The 21225-nt window shown below is 40.7% G+C and overlaps 1 protein-coding gene across 1 annotated transcript; it reads left to right on the top strand.

Annotated features, from left to right (window-relative positions):
• The first annotated feature begins 3159 nt into the window (after positions 1-3159).
• Positions 3160-12626, top strand: NEUROD4 (neuronal differentiation 4). Its single transcript, XM_040487880.1, has 2 exons — positions 3160-3487; positions 9177-12626. Exon 2 carries the CDS (start codon positions 9186-9188, stop codon positions 10179-10181), a length of 996 nt encoding a protein of 331 aa, XP_040343814.1. The 5' UTR covers positions 3160-3487; positions 9177-9185; the 3' UTR covers positions 10182-12626.
• Positions 12627-21225: the final 8599 nt, after the last annotated feature.

The raw sequence follows: 21225 nt of genomic DNA, 5'->3' as shown, positions 1-21225 counted from the left end.
CTGAATGTGTTTTGAGAGCTAATCCCATTGTGTCTAGTTTCTTACATCTGTCAAAGAGAGCAAGGAGCCCTACAGAATGATCTGTCCCCACCCTCATCTTTGTCTCAATATGTTCACCTTTCTGCTGATCCACTACTCTTCCCTGCCCTCTGAGCATTTCACAGGCGGGGTACTAACATCGCCAGTATCATGAAGTCTCAAATATCCAGGGAGATGGCTTCTAAGACACAAAGCAGGGGATCAATCCATTCTATACATGGTCATTGCAGCTCTCTCCTGAGCACAGATGCCTCCATAGATACACTTCCTCTGGCTGAAGAGGGGATTCTGATACGGTTTTCAGAAATCTACCTTTCCTAGCCTGTGTTACTTAATTACTCTAAAAATGAAGTTTGTTTTGCTGAGCAGGTATTTCCTAAATAGAAATACAAGAAATATTAGTAGGGGCTTAGAGATTTGCTGAAGATGAACCACTTCCTATAAAATGGGGGAAAATGTTAATTTTTCTCTTCTTTCTTTGTTTCTTTGTTTCTTTCTTTCTTTCTTTCTTCTTGATGAAGGACAAGAGTCCTTCACACCTACAAGAGTTTTAAAAAAATGAACTATTTCAAAACTAAGACATATCTTTCACCCTTATTGACAGCAAACCTATCTTTTGCTTAAATTTTTTTTTAATATTTATTTTTGAGAGAGAGAGAGGGTGCACGCTCGTGCATGCAAGTGGGGGAGGGGCAGAGAGAGAGGGAGACACAGAATCCGAAGCAGGCTCCAGGTTCTGAGATGTCATCACAGAACCTGATATGGGGCTTGAACCCACAAACCGTGAGATCATGACCTGAGCCAAAGTCAGACACTTAACCGACTGAGACACCCAGGTGCCCCTGCTTTTTTTTTAATAAAAAAAAATTTTTAATGTTTATTTATTTTTGAGAGAGAGAGAGAGAGAGAGAGAGCACAAGCAAGGGATGGGCAGAGAGGGAAACACAGAATCCGAAGCAGGCTGTAGGCTCTGAGCTGTCAGCACAGAGCCCAACATGGGGCTTGAACCCATGAACTGTGAGATCATAACCTGAACTGAGGTCAGAGGCTTAATTGGCTGAGCCACCCGGGCACTCCAGTAAACCTATCTTTTTTTTTTTTAAATATATTTATTTATTTTTTAATTGATGTCCAAGTTCGTTAGCATGTAGTGCAAAAATGATTTGAGGAGTAGAATCCAGTGATTCATCCCCTACATATAACACCCAGTGCTCATCCCAACAAGTGTCCTCCTTAATGCCCCTTACCCATTTAGCCAACCCCCCATCCACAACCCCTCCAGCAACCCTCAGTTTGTTATCTATATTTAAGAGTCTCTTACGTTTTGTCCCCCTCCCTGTTTTTATATTATTTTTGCTTCCCTTCCCTTGCGTTCATCTGTTCTGTGTCTTAAAGTCCTCATATGAGTGAAGTCATATGATATTTGTCTTTCTCTGACTAATTTCGCTTAGCATAATACTCTCTAGTTCCATCCACGTTGTTGCAATTGGCAAGATTTCATTCTTTTTGATTGCCAAGTAATCCAGTAAACCTATCTTTTGCTTTAACCTTCTGCCCTTTTCTTTGCACACAAGACATTCTTATAGCTCTTCATCTCTATTACATATGTACCATTGGTAGAGCACTGTGATTTCCAAAATCACACATGTAATATGGTAGAGCATATTACATATGTTACATATGAGCAAGTGATTTCCAAAAAACTGAGGGATTTCCTTCAAGGGAATTTCAAAAAGAGGCTGAGCTTGGACCCAGAATTCTATCTTGCTACAATGGGGAACACTTTACTGATCAGGTCCTTTTACAGATGTGATATTGGAAATGAGGTTGAAATACCGAACATCATTCAGCCAATTGCTTCTTCCTTTCTTCCAAGCACCCTTCTTCCCTTACCTCCCCAGAACCATAGACGTTTACAAAATCCTTCACATCTTAAAATGAAGATTCTGCATTTTGACTTGGTAGCTCTCTGTAATAAAGCATATCCATATATTTTCTTTAAATCTTTCTAGGTGTAGTTTTCTTCTTTCTCTTCTAGCCAATTAATCTTACCAGAGAATACCACAGGGATTTTAGCAATTGCAGGACCTTTCTTTTCTTCCAAGTCCATTACTATTCAGATGGACTTTTTCTACCTGAATGCTTAATGATATATTTTGATATATTTTTGAAAAATAATAGTGGATCCCAGTTTGTAATTCAAGGAGCTAAGTGTCCTTACAATGAACTATTTCATTCATTTGCTTTACATTTTTTTTTTTAATTTTTTTTTTCAACGTTTATTTATTTTGGGGACAGAGAGAGACAGAGCATGAACGGGGAAGGGGCAGAGAGAGAGGCAGACACAGAATGGGAAGCAGGCTCCAGGCTCTGAGCCATCAGCCCAGAGCCCGACGCGGGGCTCGAACTCACGGACCGCGAGATCGTGACCTGGCTGAAGTCGGACGCTTAACCGACTGCGCCACCCAGGCGCCCCTTGCTTTACATTTTTATAAATTTCAAGCAAACAGAAAAGTTGAAAGAACAGTACAACAAATATAGATATGGCTCTGTCTATAGTCACTAATGAAAATAAAAAGGTTTTGAATGGAAATAAGTTTACATGTTGAAAAGAAGGGAAAGGAAGGTACTTTTTCCTTCTTCTTTTAAAATTCTGAAGTTTTAAAACTAAAGACACCAATCTACATGTATAAGGTAATAGTCAGTGATGCTGAGTCCTGGGCATGTGTCTTTCTCATTTTTTGACTCTTCAGATGGAGACCACTGTTTTCATTAACCCTTCTTAGCTCTCTGAGACTCCCTCCAATTTTCTCTCACCCAATGTCTTACCTTTTTAACCGCAAAGATTTCCAGTCCTTTTTTTCCTTACCTTTCAACTTCAGCAACTCTCCTCCCATATTCTCCTTCTACTAACCTTTCTCCCCATTGATACAAACGATCAAATAAAACAAAACGAATGAATGGTAAACTGGACCTGGCCAGAGGAGCCCTTTGAAGTAGGTGTGTCTTTCGACTGGGGAAGGGGAGGAGTTAGACCTCCGGCAGCATCACCCCGCCCTGGTCAGCTGGGAAAGCAATTAAAACTGCTGCAACTCGGAGACTCCGGCCAGAGCGCAGGAGCTGCCCAGAGGCTGTGGTCCTGAAAGCTCCACTCCGGGGAACTAGCCACTCAGAGGAGGTACTGAAGAACAGCTAAATCAGCTGCAACGGGAGCATCAGCTTGAAGGCGTCCTGGAGGAGCATACAGAACTCCAAGGAACGAGTAGAACAAGAATCAGTCAGAAAAAACAGATTCAGTGACATATCTAAGAGGCAGGGGCCGGCTTAACATGGATCGCTAAAAGTACTTCCTTCTCCTATGATCTGGATGCTCAGGGAGACTTGGGTTCTCTGAGTCTCCTCCAGGACACAGATCCAGACTTCACACCAGGGACCACCACTGACAGAGGTGAGCCCTTGGATGGGGGTGGTACGGGACTACTAAAGTTTCTGTGGGAAGTTCCCACAGACCTAGAGGAGCAGTTGGGCTGAGGTAAGTCTCTTCTGGGCTAGGAGAAGAGGGAGTAGGACTTGGAAACTTGAACGGAGAAGCAGACAGAGAACATTTGGGGACGGATATTAAAATTTTAACAATTTCACTAATTCCAATAGCACCTGCCACCTGAAGTGAAACTCACACACTCAGTCATTTTTATAAAGTAGAGATTATAAATTATCATCCTCTATGTCTGTCAAACTCACCCTTCCATTTTATTAATGCAGGAGAAGAAAATGTCCAAAAAGTTTAACTTTGTCTGAGGTGGCTCAGGAAGTAGGTTGCAAGAATTGACTCAATCCGCTGCTCTGTTCACGGCATTTTCAGGCTGTGGAGAGAGTGGAAGGGGTAAGAAGGGGAATGGCAATAGACTAAGAAATGAGAGAAGATGTCGGAAAGCTATGGAGCATATTCTTACCGTTTCCCCTATTTGGTGTGCTAGAAATTCTTAGACAGTTGTGATAGAGTGGTGAAAATTTCCTTTTCCTCAGCTCTTCCCACTAAGAAATCAGAAAAGAAAGGTTGTTCTTATATATTTTTGTCTCCTCTGCCTCTTATTCTTCATTTACCACCCCCAAAATGTATCCAGAACATTAGTAATAAATGTAAAATGCTTCCCTTGTTTTTGGACAGAGGGGCCAGAGACGAAATGTTGAAGAAGAAGGGGGAAAACTAAAAGATTGAGTAATTTCTGTTTGCAAAGTTCACCATTTGGGTTTGAGGCTATGAAAACCGAAATATGATATGGCTATGTTGGGTACGGTGTGCCTGTGTGTGTGTGTGTGTGTGTGTGTGCGTGCGCGCGCGCGTGTGTGCACGTGTGTGTACAGGTATTAACCAAGAGAGAAAGTGGTAGAGTCTAAAAAGTTGTATAGGAAGAGCACAAAACAGCCCACTGGCAGTTTCTGCACAGAGCAAGTTGTGAGCACCCCGGTCTGCATTCTGTCTTTTTAGTGTGAAGACTGCCGCTCTGAGCAAGGCATTTAGCCTGTCTGGTGCTTGGATTCCTTAGAAACTGAGCTGAATAGGCTCCTTTCTGTTGTACTGAGGATTCAGTCATAGGCTCAGGAGATGAAGTGAGTACAGTCAGCTTCCAAGAGGAAATACACTGTCTCAGCACCACATGCACAAATGTAAGCACCCTTCATTCACGTGTCCATCAATAGAAACTTCTACACAACAAGTCCTTACCCTTGCTTTTCATAAATCTTCTAAATGAGATATGAAAGACAGAAATACTATTTCCATTTTTCCCTAGGAGTAAAAAAAAAAAAGAAAATAATTTTCTGTGCTCATTTAATAAGCGAGTGATAAAAGAGTGGAGAGGGTCTCAGTGCCAGGCTTCTCTCAGTACACCTCTGAGCGGGTTCATTAACAGGCTCAAAGCCATGGTAGAATTAGATTCTTGTTCTAGAGAAAACTGAGTTGATTTCCTTGATCAGAAATCACAACTGCACCACACACATTTTCGGCTCTCAAGTCTACAACTGGATGTTCATCATCTTTTTTCCCCTGCTAACTTTTTGAGGCATTGGAGACATTTAGGTGGAAAAAGTCAAAAGAGAAGAATTATTACTTCTTTTAATCTTTGAGGAGTCCTGGCTTTTACTTCTATTTGAGAGACATTTCATTTTTCTCCTCAGAGCTCTGGCACTGGATTCTGGTAGGAAAGTCTTATCCCCAGTAGTGTCTAATCAAAGACAAAAGGAAACAAATGTCCAGGGCTAAGAGCTGTGTGTGTTCCGTCAGAAACTTCATGAACCTAAACATTAAAGTAACTGAGTAGGAGTGTCCAGCAAACTGCTGTCTCCCCATAATAATAATAAAAAAAAAAAAAACAATAAAAGCGACTAACCTCCTCCATGAATATGGTAAAAGAGTTTTGGGCATTCTGGTAGAAACAGCTGATAGAACTCTGTTTCTTCACCTCTTGCAATGGAGTAGAAGCTTTGATACTTAGTTATTAGGTTGGAGGAGAGGGTTTGTCAGGGAATTTTTCAAAATGCATGTTGAGATAGAGCCATTGGCTTTTGTTGGCATGAAATCAATAGTAAGCACAGATTGTAAGTATACTTGGTTTTGTCCATGTGTCCAGGAGAAGTCATGATGAACTTTAGGAAGGATAGTACTTAATACTTATATGGCATTATGATGTCTGGCACTATTCAAAGTCTTTAAATATATTAGCTCATTTTATGTTCACAATAATCCTATGAGGTAGGACTATTATTATTCCCATTCTAAAGAGAGGGGACTGAGGCACAGATAGATTCTGAAACCTTAAGATCACATATCTAGTATGTAATAGAGCTGAAGTTTAAACTCAGGTAATGTGACTCCAGAGTCTGCTGTCCAGATAACACTGGGAGAAAAGATGGGCTATTGGGCAATTGTTAGATCATCTTCTGAGCCAATTAGAGGAGGTTCCCTCAAGATAGGAAGAGGCACAGTAGTTAGCAGAATCTACTTTTATGATTCATCTGTGGGAAACAACTTTTATTTTTGAATATGCAAATTGTGTAAATAGATTAGATAAGAAAATTCAGGAATAAACACAAGATAAATATATGGATAATGTTTTATAGCATTTAAAGTTTACAAAATCTTATTTTTATTTGTCTTGCAAGAACCATGTTAAATATACCTTACCTCTATTTTATCAAAGAGGAAATGAAAGACCAGAAAGCTATGTAATGTGTTTGAAATCAGCAACTGGGAATCAGAACAGTTGGGACTAGAGTGTGTGTCATTCCAGCTTTCATGATTTCAAAGCCACCCTATATACCCATGGGATGCTCCTAGAACTTATGAATCTATGAAAAAAGAGAGAGTTAAACTGGAGCCATCTATATCCTTCCCAGGGTTAGTAAGAGAAGAAAGATGAAAAATGGTTGCCCTTTACATTGTTTTAGCCAAAGCCGGTTGGTTCTTTTCCTTCATACCTGCTGATAACCTGACTTGAAAGCAACTCTTTGACTCTTACAGAAACCATTAAATTATGTTAAAGGCAAAGGATAGTCTACTCTATTCTCCTAATCCCACTTCTTGGTGGGGGTGAGGATGGACAGAACTTGGCTAGAGTCCAGAGGTACGGAGGTGAGGATCATAATAATAATGAAAAAGGCCAATTACAGAGGCTTTCAGGGGCAATTCGGGAGACTGCTTTCCTCTCCTCCATCTTCCTTCTCAACTCTCCCTGCATGTAAGTATGACTGAGTGATGATGATGATGAAGAGGAGATGAGAGAAATAGAAGAGAAAAAAGATAAGGAAGCCGAGTAAGAGAAGGTGGGGGGGGGATAAAAGGGTGGAAGCGATAAGAGGAAGGAATCCTGGAATCTGAGAGTTAAACATTGCAAAGAACAGCTAAACTAGCCTCCCTTTGGATGATGTTCATTTCCTGGTGATTTAGTTCAGCTGATCCACACCCCCTGAAGTCAAAGTGCCTTCCTTTCTTCCTGTAGCTGTGGTGGGGGGGGGGGGGGGGAGAGAAATAATCTAAAACCTAGGATTTGGAATCAGAAGAACTGGCTTTATGTCCTGCTCTATCAGCTCTATATCTTTGCATTTCCATCACTTAATCTCTGACCCACAGTGACCTCGACTACAAAACAAGCATAAATCCCCATTTCCCTCAAAGGTTGGCTATAAGGCTACACAAATGTTATTATAATTACGTGTGCAACATTACGTTTCCCAAGTCTACTCCATCCTTTTTGGCCTCAGAGTGCACCTGCCTCAGAAAGGTCTGTGTTACTTTAACAGAAAGTTAATTAGGTCCTTCACCCTCCCTCTGGATATCGGGCTGAGTTAGAAGTGCAGCTCAGCACACAAGCTCCATCATCCATATTAAAAGTGGGATTTTCTAACTTGGCCTGGGCAGCCAGTTGACCAATAGGTTCCAACGTGTGTTTTCAATAAAGCTGCTTACCCAGGAAGCCTTATTAAGTGAGTAAGTCAAGCTGACATGATTTCTGTGCTGATTAACATGAAACCTAGGCTGTTTTTGCAATGCAGTAACATTAATTATTTATAGGAGGTAAATGAGGTTAGAAGGAAAACAAGCTCAAATTACCAGAAACAAATCAGATCATATATTTATATTTTTAAAATCTATGTGCTAAATCCTGCCTCATTGATTTGAGGCTCAAGCTTTAAGGATCGAAAAACGTGTCTCATGCTCTCCCCTTTCTGATACACAAAAGTGATGGAAGGTTTAGTGTTTCAAAGACTAAGTTGGTAAACTGGCATGCCCCAATGCTGCTTCTCAGATACTTTTATTTGGTAAATTATATACCTGCAAATTGCTCAGCAAATCTCAAAACAATTCACCCTTCCAGAATTGAACATAAAATGTTTACTAAGCCACCAGTCTCTTCTGGTTTTCGAAGTGCAATTTTTTTCTCCAAAGAAAATCTGGATTAAACAGTATTTGTTAGGCAAGTGAATTAAAGTAGTCAGGGTATTTCCACGTTTGTCTGAAATAGTCCTCGCTTATGTCTGCAGTCACTATGTTCTGTTAAGTTTAGAGTTTGCCCCAGATTTTTCATTTTTCATTTTTCATTTTAATTTTCATTTATAATAGTTATACTAAGATAATCTTGAATAAGCTTTGTAGACCTCTGGATTGTAAATCTAGATGTTGCCATATTCTTGTCTGATGGTGTGAGATGCCTGTGCAATGCAAGAGTTTTCTTTTCAACATATGGGTGAATTTAAAAAATGGTCAGTGGTAACCCTGCTCTCTTTTCATGATCCTTTTAGACACCATGTCACTGACACCTCTAATACCACTACATTAGACAGACCATAAGGTGCTTGATGAAAACCAAAATGCTCTTCTGGTGATGGTGAGAGAAATAGTCATGGTCACATGGGGGTACCAGCCAGTTGTGGCACTGCTCTTTCCTAGGATGCTTGAAGCTAAGAGTTGGCAGAGTCAGTGGGAAACATGGAATGTTATAGGTTAAGTGTATGTGGCATATCTCTCAATAGAGGCTGGGCAGTCCTCTGAAGAACAAATTAGTCTGAATGATCTCAGCACAGCATTTCATTTATTTTGTGGTGTAAAATACAACAGTGTACTTACTTACTGTTTGATATGCTTTTTAAATTTTGCAATAATTATAATTATATCCATTGTTATAAGTTTTAACTACATTAGCACCTTCTTTTACTTTCAGAAGTTTCTCTGGTTGGATAATAATTTATATGTCCACCTTATCTCTTTCCCTTTTTGATCTGTATTCTGGAAAGAAGGAAAGATATATTTTGACTCTTATACCAGTTATTTTTGCATAAAATCTCTACAAGACAAGGCAGCAGAGAATGAAAAGTATGAGGCAGTGGCACTACCATGAGTAATCAAGTCAATTTCATTTTTCTAAAGTTGACTTTTTTGTACTATGCCATAGCTATATTAGTGTTCTTGGCATTTATTTGAGTCTTAGATTACTTATTTAGAATGGAGGACTTGGACTAGATAATCACAAGTTGAATCCCAATACAATTCTCCGTTTTATATCTAAGATATAAAAAGAAAGTTTAGTTTTAAATCAAAGCAGATATTCACAGACACTAATCATTGCTGTTTCCTATTCCAGAATCTGGAAATGGCAAAACCTTATGTGAAACCCAAGGAGATGACAGAGTTGGTCAACACACCATCCTGGATGGACAAAGCCCTGGGCTCTCAGAATGAGATGAAGGAGGAAGAGAGAAGATCAGCTCCTTATGGGATGCTTGGAAGCTTAGCTGAAGAGCATGACAGTATTGAAGAGGAAGAAGAGGAGGAAGAGGATGGGGAGAAACCTAAGAGAAGGGGTCCCAAGAAAAAGAAGATGACAAAAGCTCGCCTTGAGAGATTCAGGGCTCGAAGAGTCAAGGCCAATGCTAGAGAACGGACCCGGATGCATGGCCTGAATGATGCCCTGGACAACCTGAGGAGAGTCATGCCATGTTACTCTAAGACTCAAAAGCTCTCCAAGATAGAGACTCTTAGACTGGCCAGGAACTATATTTGGGCTCTGTCTGAGGTCCTGGAAACTGGACAGACACCTGAAGGGAAGGGCTTTGTGGAGATGCTCTGCAAAGGGCTCTCTCAGCCTACAAGCAACCTGGTGGCTGGATGCCTCCAGCTGGGCCCTCAGTCTGTCCTCCTGGAGAAGCATGAGGAGAAATCTCCTATTTGTGACTCTGCCATCTCTGTCCATAACTTCAACTATCAGTCTCCTGGGCTCCCTAGCCCTCCTTATGGCCATATGGAAACACATCTCATTAATCTCAAACCCCAAGTATTCAAGAGTTTGGGAGAATCATCCTTTGGGAGCCATCCACCTGACTGCAGTACACCACCTTATGAGGGCCCACTCACTCCACCCTTGAGCATCAGTGGGAACTTCTCCTTGAAGCAAGATGGCTCTCCTGACCTGGATAAATCCTACAGTTTCATGCCACATTACCCTTCTGCAAGTCTAAGCTCAGGGCATGTTCATTCAACTCCCTTTCAGGCTGGTACCCCTCGTTATGATGTTCCCATAGATATGTCCTATGATTCCTACCCTCACCATGGCATTGGGGCCCAACTTAATACAATCTTCACTGATTAGGGCAGTAAGACAAGCATTTCAGAGGATAATGTGGAGATGTTTCCCATAATTCAAGTGGGTTGAGCTGAAGATTCAATGACCTTAAAGGAACCCTATAGATAGATATCAAACACAGTAGTCCCAGTCCATTTAGGCCTTCCTGCACCTGCCACCCTCATTTATCATCAGCTTCTCACACTGTATTGATTCATTTAGTTAGGGTCCTCAAGTGAAATTATTTGATTGTTTACAATCATGTGGAAATACAACAGAAGCCCTCGGCCCTATTCTAATGGTGCCAAAAACTCATGATCTATGCCATTTAATTTTCCATTTCTGGCCTCTGTTTACTGATCAGTAAAATCAGACAACTGATGATGATTTTAAAGTCCTTCACAGTTCTGAAAATTCAATAATTTTGGTGATCACTCCTATACACTTACTGAAACTGAAAGAATTGAAGAATAATAGTAAATGAACACTGTGTGTGGAATGATTAGATGGAGTTGCCAAAGGAGCACAGATGCATTTCTCTCGGGGACCTGATAGGACGTCTATGCATCTATCTAAAAATTGTCTCCAAAGGCTAAAATCCTAACTTGGCTGTCACTGTGAATAACAAAGCATGTCCTTTAAGAGATTAGCTCTACTTCTTGTTGGCTGAGGCTGAACATCTCTTTCTTAGTAATATGAGAACCATAGTAGAGATCTCATAGCAACTTGATTCTTGATTAACATTTCAAAAGCACTTTTCTCAGTTCTAGAGATGGGGCAAGCAAGTCACTGTAAACAGACTCCTATGACCAATGGAACTTAGAGAAGTCATCTGTACCATTTCATAGCCTCTGTAACCAGGAGGCTCTAAAAATTCTGAAGACGCTCAGGGGCTGCTATTGGAATCAGCAAACGACCCAGGTCATATTCAAGAGCAATAAAATGGCAATTGGCTATACTAACTTACCATAGTTTGGTGACTCCCTCTATCTCACATCTGCCCATAGGAAGACCAAATTTTCTTTGGCAAGATACATTTCATTTGGTTACACAAAACATGGTTAAAACCACTGACCTCTGTCCACACCAATTATTCTTATATTTTCTAGAGGGATAAGCACCAATCAATTTATGACCAAACTTGAATTTTTCCAATTCATATACAATTCCTTATCTCCTCCTCCACTAATTGTTACCTCTTCTTCACTTCTAAAATATAATATGTTATTACATATTGTAGATAACATTCCAAGTGAGCAGACTTAAGGATGCAGAAATCAAATCCAAGGTCGGTGAATGCTTTTACCAATTTATGTCTTCATCACAGGTTTATCCTGATTTGCAGGATATTTATTTTTCTTCATGGAACTCCTCTTTTGTTTATATCAGCATTAATTTTGTCACATTTTTTTTCCAGAAAAATGTGATCTGAGAAATTTCAATGTCCTGTTCAATCTGCCAGGACAATTATTTAAAACAAACTAAAAGCCTAAATGGTTTACATGATAGTGGATCACATCCTGCTCTGCCAGAGAGGATAAGTTTAGGATGTAGGGTACACAAATAGGACCAATGAATAAAATTGATAAGGCAGATTAGTATGTCATTTTCTACAGCTCGGCTATCCCCTAAACCCTGCCAAACTATCTGTGGATCTTGACTTTTTTTTTTTACCCTCTTATTTATTATCTCCTTACAGTCTAAGTTATTGTCTTTCCATTTTGCTTGCAGCACTAACCCTGTTGTATTTTGCACCCTTGGTTTGTAGACCGCCTTGAAAGTATCCTTGCAGAGAGATCTTAAATCCCACCAGCTACTGAAGTGGTTCCCTTTTCCTAGCGGGAAAAGGCAAGTTAAGTGTCTACAAGGCCAGCCTATGTGCTTTCTGAGTCTATACTGTCACTTACCTTTGTGAGAGGCTGTGGGGGAATCTATCCTTGAAGCTAGTATTTTCTGGCATTTAAGTTTGTAGATAATGAATGTTGTTGGAGTTATTTATTAGATATTATTTATTTAATTTATTTCTCCTTTCATGCAAATTTCTTGGGCTCCATACATGTGCTTGCAAACCTTCCCTAAGGCTTCCTTTGGAAAGTAGCTCATAATTTTTCTGGAATTCCTGAGTTTGGGGTGAGGGGAAAAGGGGAAGTTAGTGCAGAATTACCTGTAATGATTTTATAAAAAGCAGCAATAATTTGAATGGCTATGCAAGTTAATGTTCTTAGATTTTTTTCCCATCCATTCTAAGAAGAGCGAGTTAGTTTTGGGAAGCTGTTGTTTATGCTTTTGGGGAATATGGTACCCATGAACCAGGCCTCCTTGGGATTGTTCAGAGAGACTTTCTAATTGAATTAAAATTTGGGAGTGCAGTATGATTGGAAAGAACCTACTCTCTTACCCAGGGTGGTCTCATTCTTCAGGGTATTTTATGAAATAAAAGAAAAACAATTGTTCAAACTTTTTGTAAAAAAACAAAACAAAACACAACCCAGACTGTTTCTCCTCCCGTTTTTCTAGCAGAAATAAAGCTGTGAGTTTTATTAGACACTGTGTTGCATTGTCTGTCTTCAAAGTTTTTCTTCACTTTCTTCTATCCCTTTTCTTGGACTCTGTGTCCTGTAAGCAGCCAGCGAAAGCACAGGCCAGCCTGTCAGGAGGATTTACATCCCGTATTTCAACTCCTCCTTTCAGAAGATTTGAAAGGTCTAAACTAAGTAGTTACAAACCTAGAAGCACTGCTCTCTGTCACACACATAATCAACTATGTAATTAGCAGTTGAGGAAAAAAGATCTTCCCATTTACAGAAATCTAGGGTGATGGGCATTCTAAGCCACTGAAGCACGAAGAGGTGGACCATAAGAAGATGTACTATTATCCAAAATTGGGCCCACCAACTTTTCAAAATTTATGAACTATACTTTTTGGCAACTTCTTAACATCTCTTCTCTTGACTTTTTTCTTTTAGGTCCCTTTATTACATGAACAAAAATGCTGATGATAAAGAAATAATGATGATGATGATGTTGATGATAATAATGATAAAACATAGTTGGTTAGTCGAAGGAGAGAGTTGGTTTAAAATATTTAAGAAGCAAAAAATATGGAACGAAAGTCATTCTTCCACAGCTCTCCTCATCTGCCTGGTACCCACTTTCCGACTTGAAACCGCTTTTTATGTTTTACTTTATCAGGTACCAGAGACCTGTTATACTGAGAAGATAATATCAGGTATATTAGATACAAATATTAAGTTACATTATTTTCTCCTTTTCCCATATATAACACAGTTCTGCATATTACTTTTGTTTTTTTGGACACATACCGTGGAGCATTTTCTTATGTCATAAAAATTTCTTAATGGTTTCCTATAGCTGGTTGGCATTCCATGTTAAAATGTAATTAAAACAATTTAGATTTTCCCAATTTTTATGATATTGAGTGAATAATCACGTACACATGTCATTTGACACTTATGAAGAGAATCTTTACAAATAATGTTTTAGAGGAATAATGATAAACTGACAGGTAACAACAATTATATCTAGCCGTTTTTACTATGTACTGTCACTTTTCTAAGTGATTTACGTGTAGTAATTCGTTTAATCTTAAAACCATCACTATAAGGGAGACACTATTGTTATTTTCATTTTACAAACTAGCAAGCTAAGGCATAGAGTAATCTGTTCAAACTCCCACTGCTAGTTAATGGTGGAGCTAGAATTGGAACTAGTTTATTTGGTTATTTGGTTGTTTGCCTGGTAGGTACATAACAATGTCATATCTGCAAGAAGCCAGAGCTGGTGGAACTTTCTGACATCTCTTGAGCTATTCTTTACATATGACATCCTGCTGTATCTATGACTCAGACTGGCCCATCCCCAAACTCTGCCATTGAATCTAAGAAGACTTTCCTGGGGCGCCTGGGTGGTGCAGTCGGTTAAGCGTCCGACTTCAACCAGGTTACGATCTCACGGTCCGTGAGTTCGAGCCCCGCATCGGGCTCTGGGCTGATGGCTCAGAGCCTGGAGCCTGTTTCTGATTCTGTGTCTCCCTCTCTCTCTCTGCCCCTCGCCCGTTCATGCTCTGTCTCTCTCTGTCCCAAAAATAAATAAACGTTGAAAAATAAATAAATAAATAAATAAAAAGAAGACTTTCCTTCCTTTGACAAAGGCTCAACTTTGTATTGTATGTTGCCTATGTAGATTATGTAGATACAGGCTAGCTCACAGACCAATGCTTTATTGCTTGAAAGTGTCCATCTTTCAGAGGGCCTAAATCTATTTCACTGCTATCATTTCATAGACCTTTAGTGCTTTAGGGAAAAAAAAAAGTTTTACCAAGGAATTATAGAAATGAAAATTGCAACAACAGAGGAGCATCCTAGCTTCAAGATTATTTTTTGTCTAGCTATAAAACTTTAAAGTACAGTTTGGCACATTGATTGCAAACATTGGCTTTAGGGGCAAATACATGATAGTTTAGTTATGCAATTTACTGGTTGAATAACATTTGTGAAGTTGATTAATTTCTCAAAACCTCAGTTCCCTCAAATTTAAAATGGCAATGATAGCAATGGCTATGTCACAGGGTTATTATGCAGTCATATGCTCTACCCCTGAACTATATACACCCCTTGGTTTTGTCACAGGGTTCTTATGATGAGTCAGTTGAGATAATACATCCAGAGCACATAGTAAGTATCTAATAAGTGGTAATTACTTACACCCATGTTATCATTCATTATTCTTTGGTAATTTTTATGTTAACTTTTCTCTTTGCCTTCAATATCTGATTGGGGGAGTGTTGATGGTGAGTGTAGCAGGCTTAGGGCACCCATAGAATTCTTAGTTAAGAGGATTGGGTCAGGTAGACTTGGGTTTGAAACTAACCGTCTGAGTAGTCCTATGTAGTTTATTCAACATCTCTACGCTTCAGCTGCCTTCTGTATAAAAAAAGGCAAAACAATTCCACCAAATCCATAAAGTTGATACGAGAATTAAAAGTAATGATAATGCCAGTGAAGGGTTTGCCTCAGGTTCCGGCACAAAGGAAACAATTTACCATTATTATTGTTATTATTATTACCAGGGAGGAGATGGGAACAGATGAGGGAATCGAGAACAAAATGGAGAACAAGGGGACAAAGCAGAGCTTTGAATTTATACAGTAAATCATTGACTGGAGCCAACATCAAAATCCAAGTCTCTGGACCTGTAGTCCATACCTTGGAATATATATATATATATATATTTTAATTTTTTTTTCAAACGTTTATTTATTTTTGGGACAGAGAGAGACCGAGCATGAACGGGGGAGGGGCAGAGAGAGAGAGGGAGACACAGAATCGGAAACAGGCTCCAGGCTCTGAGCCATCAGCCCAGAGCCCGACGCGGGGCTCGAACTCACGGACCGAGAGATCGTGACCTGGCTGAAGTCGGACGCTTAACCGACTGCGCCACCCAGGCGCCCCTTGGAATATATTTTTATTCTAACTCATCACAGGGACAGAATTCCCCAAAGGCAAATTTCCTGAATTTAGCAAATAGGAAACACCATATTTTTCTTTCTTTTCTGGAAATTGGTATAGAATAAAAGGAGACTTGTGGTTGCTTTTTACTGTCATCTGGCTTGAGGCCATGTAGAAAAAGAATGCTATTACATTACAAATACTTAGTACTTTATATTTCATGCTTCATTTCAATTCAATTTTACAAATACTCATTGAGTATTTCCTGTGGGTCAGGCACAAAGCCAAGTGCTTGGAATACAGAAGTAAATATATGACCATGCTTTGTAGGTTGATAGTCTGGGACAGTGTAGAATAATAGAGCATTTTTCACAGTTATCAATATTGGCAACAATGTGAGGGCAATAGTTGAAGTATTATAAATACTGCTTGATAAAGGAGGAAACTGACACTCAAGAGATACTACTGAATAGCTAGGTCAGGTAATCCGCTGGAAGTTAAGTCAGATTATCTGATTACAGTGTTGTTTTGTTTGTTTATTTGTTTCAATAAGTGAAGTCTTGCTTTATTTGGGGTTAAGTAAAATACATATTCTGAAATAAGGTTAATGGATTATTATGACAATTTTGGATAACTTACTTGGTTAAATTAATTAACCCCTCAGAGTCTCAGTTGCTTTGTTAACATTGCTAAAGTTAATCACTATGAATATTAAATAAAGCGAAGGAAACTGTGGCCAAGGCTAGCTGTAGATGCAGTAAGCAGGAAGGTAAGCTGATCATAAAAATTAAAAGAATCCCATCATGGTTGTAATAACACACTTGAAAATAAAATGTTTGACCAATGCCTCCTATGTGTGCAAGTAAATAAACTTACCAGACGTGAGTTGGAGATCATTTTAAAAAATAATAGCTAAAGACTCAAAGAAAGGAAGAGGAAATTGCTGTTCATTGAGCATCCACACCAGGTCACAAAGTCAGTTTACAATATTGAATCAGTCTTCAAAATAAGCCACTAAAGGAAGTTCCAGATAGTGTAGAAACCTGTGTAGAAACGTGGAAGCAAATATGAGGGTGTGGCAAGTCATGGAAACTCTCGGGGCTTCTGTTTTCTCATTAATAAAATGAGATGATTGTGCCAATAGACACTCTTCAGAGTTCCATGAGGGGCCAATGTCCCTATTCACTGACAGATAACCACATTTTGGGAGGGGGGAAATGAGTGAATGCTGATTAAGTCAAAGCTAATAGGTAAAAGGCAAAATGGAAATAGGAAACACATAGTGTTTACAGTGTGTGTAAAATACATTTAAACATGAAAATGAAGGTTGGGGTTCCTCGTGTGGTTTTACAATTACCAGGCAGCTATTTTAAGGAACTGGGGTGATTTCGGTTTGTTATCGATTTAAAGGCCAGTTTCATAACAAGAGATATTGACTGCAACATGTTTGGCCACTGAAAGGCCCATACGCTACATGGAGCTAAAATAAACTTATCAAACATCAAATTAAGAAATTGCGTTATTCCTAGAATCGTGCCCCTTTCCCTCCCTTAAGTGGGAAAGGATAGGAAGGCGTTTGACTCTTATTTACTTGGTTGCAAATACAGCGTGTTCTCCGTTATCCATATGAATAATCCATGCTGTGGATGACTGGTGGAAAATATTTCACATGAATCTTGTTTCTTCATGCCTGCTGATATGTTCTTACATTTTGTTGTGTGTGTGTGTGTATGTGTGTACACACATATGAATGTGTCTACATTTAAAAAACATACATCAAGTTATATATATATGCGTGTGTGTGTTTATGTGTGTGTGTATTTGAAGGTATGTATTGGTATATGTCGAACATACACATCCACACACACACACACACACACACACACATCCATCCATGTACACTTACATATTTGAATGGTCTAAAGTCAAATGGCAACCCTTCTGGATCATTCAATGTTTGCCCAGTCTATATGCTGAGTTCTTTCCTGCATTAACCCGATGGTAACAACAGCTAGAAGGCCAGGCACTGGCAAGGGGAGGTGGAGGCAGAGAGCTGGGAAGGAAGTGGAGGAGACCTAGTGTTTCCCACTGGGCTGGACTTGGAGGGGCAGCCTGATGTGGTAAGTGCTCTTCCTTGGTCTGAGCCTGTCCTCTCTCCTTTGAGAGCCGGCCTCCGCGCAGAGGCGGATCCAGGGCAGGCAAGCACGTGGCTGCCTCGCCAAGGGCCAGGCACAGCCGCAAGCTGCTCAGGGACTCCTGGAGCAGACGCTCCCCTGGCTCCTGCTCAGCCTACTGTTGCCAGCCGGCAGCTTCCCTCCTGCCAGGCCCCTGGGCACGCTGATGGAAATGGCGCAATTACCTAATCCCTGCCCAGGGAGATCTAGGACACATGCAGCCAGATGGAGGACCGGGGGGATTCAGAGCTGTTCCGTATTGGAAGAGCAAAGGAGACAAGCCTGGGAGATGGTTGGTTAATGGGCCAGGCTTGAAAGGAGGTTCTAAAGTCTCCTTTTCTTCAAGCAGCTCCCAGGCAAGCTGTTTTCTCACCTGCACAGAAGCTCTGGAAGAAAGAATCCAGACCTCCCCATAGCTGCTGCCAAATAATCTGAGAAAGAGCATTCACTGACCCACAGAGTCTGGGTTTCCACAAGGAAGGGAAAGCCATAGACGGGAAGTGAGGGAAACAGAAGCCAGGAGAGTCAGAGCTTCAGGAGCGCCCAGACAGTGTGACAGAGAGTCAGGGACACAGGGATCAGTGGAGCACATGCGCACACCTGCCACATTACCTTACCTTATTTCTTACTCTTCCCTCGTGCAGTCTCACCTCGTTGACCTTGCCTGGGTTCAGGCCCTCAGAATCTCTATGTCTGTATTCAGGCAACAGTGTTTTTTCAGACCTCCAGTCTTTTTGCACCCAGTGTCTCCTCCCAACCCATCCTGACTGATCGTCTTAAAGTAAAGGCAGGACTGTGTCATTGCTTTGATCAAAGACCTGCATGGGTTCTCTAAACCACTGTAGAATGAAGTCTCAGCTTCCCAGCTTCTCATTTAACCCTGCCCACCACATCTGGTCTTGGTCTATGTTTCCAGGTGTAAATACCACTAATTCTCCCCTCACTGACATCAGAAGTCACCCCTCCCCCTCCCCCACCTTTCTTTGCCACCCCATCTTTACATTTGTGCCACCTCTCCGGATTGAGTCCTCTTCCTTTAATCAACATGAAGTGAGTTAGCTCCCTTTCCTTTGCTCCTGCAATGCCTTTCCCTGGAGAGTTCTCTCCTCCACCCTCACTTACCAAAACTCTATTTATTCTGCAAATCCCAGATAAAATTCTTCCTTGATAAAGCCTTTACAAAGCATCCCTATAGTAATTATTGCCTCCTTCTTTATTATTTATATTTATGTTTATTTTATTTATGTTATTGCCCCCTTCTTTCTGTATATTTATTTTAATTGTTGCCTCCTTCTTTTGCAGTGTAGGGAACCACGGAAGCCGATCTTAGACATAAAGTTCTATTTCCACCTAGGTCTCCTCCACTGGATTATAAGCTCCTTGAGATGAGAGGCTGTTTTATCCACTTGTTATATTTACAGCTCCCAGGGCAGTTCTTCCCATAGAGTAAGGAGGAAATAAAGCACAATTTTTTGAGGGGCTTCTAAATATGTGCTGGGAATTGTGATGTTAACATCCCACAAACTCACATAACTGGGAGAGAAGTGTTCTTTCTCCCCTTTGTTATAGATGATCACAAGGGGTTGCCAATAATGTCCAAGTCTACTTAACCTGCAAGAAGGGAGTAGTAGGGCACCTGGGTGGCTCAGTCGGTTGATCATTGGACTTCAGCTCAGGTCATGATCTCATGGCTTATGGGCTTGAGCCCCATGTCAGGCTTTGCACTGACAGTGTGGAGCCTGCTTCAGATTCTCTGTCTCGCTCTCTCTCTCTCTCTCTCTCTGCCCCTTAACTGCTTGTCATCCTCTCTCTCAGAAATAAATAAACAGGAAAAAAAAATTTTTTTTTGAAAAAAGGGAGTAGTGACTTTCTGTCAGGGTGATTTTTGCACCAGCATATGTGTGAATGAAAAAGACTAAACATTTCATGAGTTTTATCTACTCAATGCCCACCATGCCATTGACTGTAACAAGAACTTGGCTATCAAAGTATTTATTTAGACAAAGCCAGAGAGGTCAGTTTAAATAATATGGAGTAAAATACAGAGACAAATTAAAGAATGTTGAAAAAGTAGGGTTTTCAGGAGAAACAAAACCAGAGAGACAGAAATAAGCCAACATAAAGGCCGAGTGGGCCTGGGGAGGAAAAGAGGGAGAGACTAGGAAGTTAAAAAAAAAGAACAGAATAAAGGCAAGATAAGAGTGTGTCCCATTCTTCAAATGGAGCAGTTCCAGTATTTTTAGATATTGTTCGAGGGCCCAGGGCTCCATGGCAGTGGGTGAGGGTGGGGTCCACATCAGGAAATGGGCAGAGGGTGTCTCTGCCGTGTCTCAGGCAGGAGCCCTGGGTCTTGATTACTGCTGCACAAAATGCTGGGCACCACCATACTTTCCGCCAAGCCTCCTTGAGGACAGTCCCTGGTTATCTGTCTTCTGAGCAACAGAAATATCACTACCATATCTCGTTTTGGAGAAGATCAAAGACTCCATGCTTCCAAGTATCTCCATTAGCTGGAAGACTTATGCTGCAGTATGAAAGTTCCCATTTGGTCACTGGATATATCTTCTTCAATGACAAGGTACAGCAAACAAAGAATTGTTTGCCGATGAGGTGGGTGAATACATTTCTCCAGCCCACATGGCCACTGAGGTCTAACGATGCTTTGGGCTTGTGAGTCCGCAGAAACAAACTCTGCGTGAATTTTAGGTTTGCCACATGCTCTCACTGACTTTGGGAAAATTTCAGAAACTCTTAGAACTTCAAAATCTTAATCTGCAAAATGACAGTAATATCTTGCAGGATTTTCGTAACCTTAAATATAATTGTTATGATCCATATATCATGAGACCTGGCACATTGTTAGAGTTCAATAATAGTAATCTTGAGTCTTTGTCATCATCATTATCAACATTGTTCCCCCTGGACAGGTAAGGTCTCCATCACGCTGGGCACGCGGAAGGACAGATTAATGCAGAGGCAAAGGTCTGAGAAAAGGTGACCCACAAGGGGACAAGTAGTATGGGATAATGACTAACCCATCAAATGGAATTACTGGGTTGTAGTCTGGAGCGTGTGACTCAGCTGGAGCCTGAGTACAAAGGGTCCCTAAGCAGAAGCATCAGGGACAGACAGGGGGCAGCTGACACCGTGCCCACAGTTGGCACAATCCAACGAGATTTTCAAGGATAAATGAAAAAAAAAAATCAGTCCTGAGAGAGAGCACCGCTGAACCATGTTGCCCTGTTTTTGAGCAGCAGCTGCAAGCAGGGATTGCAGCGGCAGCTGTTTGCAGAAGCCTCGATTCCCAGGGAAAGTGGGCATCAGGCTAAGCAAAAGGGAGGGAGAGACAAGCAAGGAGCAGTGCCCCGGGTTCCCAGGATGGCAGATTCCGCTGCACAGAAGCGAGGGCCTGGGCAAGGAAGGAGATGT

This window comes from Herpailurus yagouaroundi, unplaced genomic scaffold (genome assembly GCF_014898765.1).
Source record: "Herpailurus yagouaroundi ecotype Mexico unplaced genomic scaffold, PumYag 166, whole genome shotgun sequence".
In the NCBI taxonomy this organism is placed as follows: Eukaryota; Metazoa; Chordata; class Mammalia; order Carnivora; family Felidae; genus Herpailurus; species Herpailurus yagouaroundi.
The sequence above is the reverse complement of the archived record's forward strand: the minus strand, read 5'-3'. Positions and strand labels throughout refer to the sequence as shown.

Coding starts and splice junctions, on each gene's coding strand:
- NEUROD4 (XM_040487880.1), top strand. CDS start 9,186: ATGGCAAAACCTTATGTGAAACCCAAGGAGATGACAGAGTTGGTCAAC.